The sequence below is a fragment of the Sander lucioperca genome, chromosome 12 (genome assembly GCF_008315115.2).
Source record: "Sander lucioperca isolate FBNREF2018 chromosome 12, SLUC_FBN_1.2, whole genome shotgun sequence".
Lineage (NCBI taxonomy): Eukaryota > Metazoa > Chordata > Actinopteri > Perciformes > Percidae > Sander > Sander lucioperca.
Genome location: NC_050184.1, coordinates 22,022,759 through 22,030,258, shown reverse-complemented (window position 1 = coordinate 22,030,258; position 7,500 = coordinate 22,022,759). Strand labels below are relative to the sequence as shown.

At 46.9% G+C, this 7,500-nt stretch overlaps 1 protein-coding gene across 1 annotated transcript in view; it reads left to right on the top strand.

Moving 5' to 3' along the window:
* The window catches only part of LOC116059173, a 24,941-nt gene that overhangs the window by 16,991 nt on the left and 450 nt on the right, over positions 1-7,500 (top strand). The window contains exons 3-6 of the mRNA XM_031312124.2: positions 511-700; positions 2,000-2,095; positions 3,768-4,275; positions 6,968-7,500. The exon at positions 6,968-7,500 is cut by the window's right edge and continues 450 nt beyond it. Coding sequence (XP_031167984.2) covers positions 511-700; positions 2,000-2,095; positions 3,768-4,275; positions 6,968-7,500 — 1,327 coding nt within the window. The remainder of the gene's footprint in view (positions 1-510; positions 701-1,999; positions 2,096-3,767; positions 4,276-6,967) is intronic.

Below are 7,500 nucleotides of genomic sequence, written 5' to 3'. Positions count from 1 at the left end.
TGATTTGACCTGTTCTTGCCTTGTTCTTAGGGTAGTGTTCTTCTTCCTTACTTTTTTCTGCTTTTGTCAAAGTTTTTTTTCACTTTTTTCGAAGTTTGTCTCTTTTTGTAATTTTTTGTCTCTTTTGTCGCCCTAGTGTTGCCTTCCTTCTTTCTACTGGGTTTTTTCCGAAGTATTTATTACTATTTTCGACCTATTCTTGCCATACTTCCTTCTTTCTACCGTCTTTTTTCCAAGTTTTTGCCTTTTCTCATCATCATCTAAATGTTTTCCAGGTCCAAGGCTGTTGTTTAGTAAATCTATCGCTGACATCATCGCTGTATTCTTCCTCTTTATAGAGACTTGTTTTTTCTACTAAAAATTTGGGTTAGTGGGTACATGGCTTAAAAACACTGTTCAAAGGAGGAACATTATTGCATTGAAAAGCTTGAGAACCAGTGGTCTAGAGGAAATAGTGAGGGAGGGGATGAGGGAACAGTTTCAAATACAGCTTTTGTCTTCTCTACACAGACCTTACTACGGTCACATGACCGCGTCACCTGACCTGTACTCGGCCGATAGTCGCATGATGATGTCGCCTGATGTCTATAATCCACCCAACGGCTACCTGCAGAGATCCTCCAATGAGCAGCACTTGGGTAACAACTACCTGCCCAGCGTCTCCTACAGCTTAGATCACCTGGACAGACTGGACTACCAGGTGATTGATTCTGTTTCTCAACTCATGTTTGTCTCAAGGGTTGGGTACCGAAACCTAGTTCCACTATGGAACCGGTTCCTACGCAACCGGTAGGAATCGGACCGGATTAGAACGCAAATTTCGGTTCCTCATTTCGGTTCCACTTAATGTGTCGACTGAAACATTTTCCCTCTGTTGCTCCGAAACGGACGTAAAAATATCCCCCTTTGTTGTTCGTCTACTTTTAAAATTACATATTTTCTCTCTGGGCTCACCAAAACGGACGTAAAAGCACATTTTCGGCTACCACATCTATAAAAGAGCCTTTATTTGATATAATTTTTCAGGTTTTCAAGAATCGGTTTAGGAATCGGAATCGTAAAAATCCAAACGATACACCACCCAGCCCTATCTGTGTGTCTGATTCAGTGGTTCCCACCCAGGGGTACTTCTCAGGGTTTTTCCTGCATAGAGCAAGGTTTGGCTACTTGTTTAGGAAACTTAACAGGGTTTGGCTTTTATTTGTGCATTTGAAGTTACAGAAGCTAGGCGCTAATCCTCCAGGCCGGAGGTAAAGGATAAGAGGCCTACCTTTGTCGTTGACTCCAGGGGCCACTTCCCCCTCCACGTCGGGCCAGCTCTTTCAGCGCCGACACTCAGTTGACCGTTCATTCGTAGACATTGAAGACGCGGACCTAACATTAACAGACCTTGGTGGGGAAATATCACAACAAATCAGAAACACATCCTCCTCTCACTGACTCTCTGTCTGAGTCAGTAAGTCTCACTCTCCGCCTGCTTCACTTCCGCTTTACAACCTCTGAGACGTAGGTAAGCCATGCCCACCCCAGCCTGGAGACCAATTAAAACTAATAGGTGGATCCTGCCGTGACAGGAAGCATCAGGATGCATTAGTGTTTACATCCCAACTGTCCCGTTCTTGTCCTGCGTGTCACGTAAACGTACCTTTAATAAGCCCACCCACCATCTTTTCCTAAACCTAACTGCGTCAAAAGTGATGCCAGTAGTCCCGACCCAGCGCGATTAGATAAAGTGCATTGTTATTGGCGCTAAAGGAGACTTTTAGCGTCAATAACAACGCCAAAGGCACCTGACGAAGCGTCTGTATTTAATGCGATGGGAGTGAGAAGGTTTTGTTTTACGTGACTCATTTTAAGCCAATCCCTGACGTTTTACTAACCCTTACTAAGTAATTTTGTTTGCCTGAACTTAACAAGTTCCCGTGGAAGCTAATGTGGGGGTACACTGATCTAATTCATTCTACGCGACTTTCTATTCTGATGTTTTTTTCTGTTCCAGGGTCCAGAAATGTTGCCATACCAGAATAACTCAGAGAGCTGTCTGATTGGCTGCTACAACACAGAAGAGATGGAGCCAAATCATTTCCCCAGACAGGTAGCTCATTTCACTTTTAAAGTGTGAGCACGAATGCAGATTTTGTGGGATGTCATGATTCTCCAAATCCATGATTTGATTTCTATTTTAAGGTCACGATTTAATTAAATTTTCGTTTTAAACATTTTTGTTTTCAGCAGTAACACAACGCCACATTAAGAGTTTGTGGCAGAGGGGTACTTTGAGAATTTCAGTTTCTCAGAGTTTACGCGGTGCACTTGAATGCACCTATAGTTAAAAAAGGTTCACCTGAATGCACCATGGAGTCCCGTCACAGCCCACATGCTTTACCTTCGTTGTTTGATTCCTTAACTCTCTCACGGGCATAAGTGTCCCACAATGCAATGGGGTAGTAACGATAATGCTCATAACAGACAAACCAAGAAGCTCTGTAACGTTAGAAACACTTTCATTTGCATTTCTACATATTTAAATGACGGTCTAGTTGTTTACCTTTTTCAGTAATTTAAGCATTATCTGGCGATGCTGCTAAAGCCGATGTTCGGCAAGGGTTACCATGGTTACGCCTCTCCAACTGCAAGGAGGCTCTCTGGAAGTGACGTTGAAAATTACAGCTTAGTGCGTCTGAAAAGATGCACACTGCTGTTTGTTTACCCTAAAGTACAGTATGTTGACCGATAGTTTACAGGTTGAGTCTGTAGAGCAGAGGACGCCACCATGGTGTCTGGAAAAGCTAACGTTACCCTGTGTCTTTAGCTGCATGCTACCAGCCGTTAAGCTAACGTTACCCTGTGTCTTTAGCTGCATGCTACCAGTCGTTAAGCGCTAACGTTACCCTGTGTCTTTAGCTGCATGCTACCAGCCGTTAAGCTAACGTTACCATGTCTTTAGCTGCATGCTACCTACCGTTAAGCTAACGTTACCCTGTGTCTTTAGCTGCATGCTACCTACCGTTAAGCTAACGTTACCCTGTGTCTTTAGCTGCATGCTACCAGTCGTTAAGCTAACGTTACCCTGCGTCTTTAGCTGTATGGTACCAGCCGTTAAGCTAACGTTACCTTGTATCTTTAGCTGCATGCTACCAGCCACTAAGATAACGTTACCATGTGTCTTTAGCTGCATGGTACCAGCCGTTAAGCTAACGTTACCTTGTGTCTTTAGCTGCATGCTACCAGCCGTTAAGCTAACGTTACCCTGTGTCTTTAGCTGCATGCTACCAGTCGTTAAGCTAACGTTACCCTGTGTCTTTAGCTGCATGCTACCTACCGTTAAGCTAACGTTACCCTGTGTCTTTAGCTGCATGCTACCAGCCGTTAAGCTAACGTTACCATGTCTTTAGCTGCATGCTACCTACCGTTAAGCTAACGTTACCCTGTGTCTTTAGCTGCATGCTACCAGTCGTTAAGCTAACGTTACCCTGTGTCTTTAGCTGCATGGTACCAGCCGTTAAGCTAACGTTACCTTGTGTCTTTAGCTGCATGCTACCAACCGTTAAGCTAACGTTACCCTGTGTCTTTAGCTGCATGCTACCAGCCATTAAGATAAGCTGTGTCTGTTGTTGTTTTCTTCAGATGTGCCCAAGTAGGCGGGTGGAGAGAAAATAAATACTGGTGGAATCATCAATCCTGCTCGCAAGATTTTTGACTTAAAATCTGAATTGAGACACACCTACTGATAAAATAACGACTATGTTCTCTTACCTTCTCTTTAGTCCGACTATCAGCCGCCGTGGCGGTCCGACCGTCTCCTCGGATACCTTCCACTCAGCGAGCTGGATAGCGGGCTGGGCTGCGGCCCGGACAGCCCGCACCACCGGATGGTTCTCTCGGAGGCCGAGACGGACGCTATGTCCTCACTGCCGGGCCACACCCCTTCGTCCCCAGGCTCCTCCTCTTCCTCCGAGTCGCTGCTCTCCTCCGAACCCAGCGACTCTGGCTTCCACAGCGTCAGCACCGGGGAACACCGGCGGCTGCATAAGATTCACGGAAGCCACGCCCACAGACAGACTCACCACCTTCGCTCGGGCCACTCCCCCCGAGAGCAGAGAGGACGCTGGGATCTGGAGTCCATCCCCGAGACGACTCCGATGGCTCACTCTGGAGCGCCACAGGCATCCCGCTGCACTGTGGGAAACAGCACGACCACAACGGTTCACTTCCACCGAGCAGAGAGGAGTCCCACCTTACCTCGCCACCACTCGCTGGCTTCGCCTTCTGCTGGTTAGTAAAACTCTACAAATCACTCCCCTAACCGGGGTTAACAATAAGGGTTGCCCGATGGCCTGGGGCAATCCATAGAGCAACCCACTTGACTAGTTTTAATAGTGTTTCCCAACACTAGAGGCACAGGCTGGGCACCAAAATACAAAAAACCACATTCCAGCCAATCACAGACAAGATGGTTGGGGGAGGGGGTAGGGCTTAGTGACAGTTAGTCATGACAGTTCCAGAAACATGGGGGGAGGGGCGAGCTTGCTCTGTTTGTTTGGTGTTTACTTGGAACATCAACAGAAGTGACGTCATTCAGGAACTCATAGTGCACCTTTAAAGTGTTTGCATAAAAAATACAAATGTTCCAACACAAACTCTCTATTTTTATAATGCACCGGGGGCCTCATGTATTAAAGACTGCACAGCTTTCAGACCAGAAGATGGCGTCAGCCAAAACTTGAAAAGTACCTACGCACAGAAATATTCACATGTATAAAACCGGGCGTACGCACCTTTCCTTTATACATCATAATCAACGTGAAATTGAGCGCACATGAACGAGTGACCGACCCCCCCTTGCCTCCTCCCATAAATTAATATGGAAATTACTATAAATGCGCCCCTAACGTCATTCTTTGTTCAATCACAACGGGTTATCCCGCTCCAGACGGAAAAAAAACTTCACCGACTGTGAGGTTGAGGTGCTGATCACGGGGGTGGAGGCGAGAAAAAAATGGATCTGTTTGGAGGTTTGTCATCTCGGATAAGCAATATGCCCAGAGTGGCAAATGGTGACCGGGCGGTGAACGCACCGAACCATGGCAGGAATAAAAAAAAAAACAATGTCTAATGTCGAAGTGGAAATCAAGAGAAAAGTGGCAGCGCCACACCAGTTACAGAACAACATGCATCTCAGTGTCAGTCCAAATTAACCACAATAAGTAGTTTGAACTCACTGATGTAATGCCATTTATTTTCTAAGTGTTAGTACGCTCAGTGAAACTGAGTCCAGCGCGAGGGAGACCCGACTCAGAGGAGGAGAGGTTAGTGAGGCCAGCGTCTCCACGGCAGCTGATCCGCTGTGCTACGCATGGATGAAATAATGAAATAGTAAATAGGGCTACAGTAACAGAAATATGTGCAGAATTAAGACAGTCAAGACGGCCCAGTGTTTGGTGGACCGGGTACACCTTGTTCACTTAACAGCCTACAAATCAACCACGGGATCAATTACGCATCACCTGAGTTTGCCCCCCCGACACAGCGTTTGTTCCTGGGGAGATGGATCCGTGCGTCCCGCCTCCTGTGCACCATGGATGTCTACAGAATCACAGACACTATTGCATTTTTCCATGCCGATCTTTTTGTTGCCAGTAAGATATTTCATCTATGGGAAATACAGAGGATGACTCAAAGTATTTTCTAAGTGGATTTTTCATTCATTTCCCGTCCTCATGTTTAGCAGAGGTTAACTAGCCTCCAAATTAAACAGTTAGTAGTGTGAAAGATGTGAAACATTATCCACATAAATGATCAAACTTTTATGGAGTATCAGCGGATATAATTATGTTTTTTCATAGACAACATCACAGACGTATGCCAGTAAGTGAAGTGGTAGAATTCGCCACGTCACAGAGCCAGACAAGACTTTGCGTGACGGCCCGCACATTCTCACGTCAAGTTAATTTTTATAAATCACACCGTGTACGGGATAACCAGCATACGCAGCGTTTATACATGAGGCCCCAGGTTCATGTTTACATTAAGAACTGACCCCCAACCACTTTGTTTAACCCTCATGTTGTCTTCCCGACGACCTGCAACTTTTAGTTTTTCTGGGTCAAGATTTGAAATCCCAAAAAAATTTCCACACTTGTCACTATTTTGTCCAAGTTTTTTGTCACTTTTGCAGTTTGTTTCTGCGCTTTAAAAAAAAAAAAAAAGTATCTTTTTTTTTAACGTTCTTTTATAATTTTTTTTCTTCAAATGCTATAAAATTGAATTAAACACCCAAATTCCAGACTGATGTCATGAAGTGGCATATGTATGTTCGTTCAATTCGTATGCCATTGTTGGCGTGTTATCAAGACGCATTATTAGTGTGTTCATCAGCGCCGTTTGGCCTCCATTGACTTACATTACCTTGTGATTGCGTGTGAATTGACGCCGTAGCGAGTAGTATGAAAGGCCGAAAATCCACGTAGGGAGGCTGGTCGGGGGGAGGACGGGTCAAACACAGGACTTTCACCCAGGAGACCGGGGGTCGGGTCCCGCGTGTCACGTTTCCTAAACTCAACCGTCGCTTTCTTCTTGCGATAGCACGCCATGTATGCTGTATACGGCGTAAACATACACGTGGATAGCTAAATATGCGTACAGATAACAGGCCACTTGGCTTAGGAAAGTGGGCGTGTATATTTACGTGTCATGATGCAAATAAAACAAAACAAAATAGAACCATCCACATTATTTTTTTTTGACAATTTGGTTGAAAGAAACCAAAATTTCTGATGTAGAAACATTTTGAAAATGGGTCAGATTAGACCGGAGGATGACAGGAGCGTAAAGGCAGATTTTAAAGATCCATTTCTTTAATTTATCAATCTCAGATGACGTTAAACTGGCCCAGAGGGAAGAGAACAGTTTGAGATAATAATATAATAATAATCCTCCTGACCTGACTCCTTGTCCCCGTGTGCAGGCTGCCGTACGGAGCCGTGCCAGCGGAGGGCGCTGTGGCTGGAGCAGCAGCAGGGCGGCGGCCGGCGGCTCGATGCACCGGGGCGGAGTCAGACCATCACGGACCTGAGTGACGGCCAGCGGCCGCGCCGGGCCAGCCACCCCAACACGGCCGACCCAAACGGGCTGAGACACAGCCAGCCGGGGACGGCGAGCAACACGCTGGGGCCGCGGAGCCGGGCCAGTTATCCCAGCAACCAGCTCAGCATCGACAGAACCAGTCTGACCAATCAGAGCGCTCTGAGGAACAGCCGAGAGGATTCGCTCTCTAAGAGTCCGGGGTCCTCCAGCGGGGCGTCCGACTGGCGAGGGTTCTCCACCCTCGGGAACCGGCCCGGCGCCCCTAAGGGCTCGGCGGCGCCATGCTACAGCACGCTGGGAGCACCGCAGCACCGCCCGCGCTCGCCGCCCTCGCCGCGCTCCAGGCTGTCCAATCAGAAGTCTGTCAGGAACCAGCTGCTGCGGGCGCGGGCGTACCGCCTGGCCCGGGAGCGC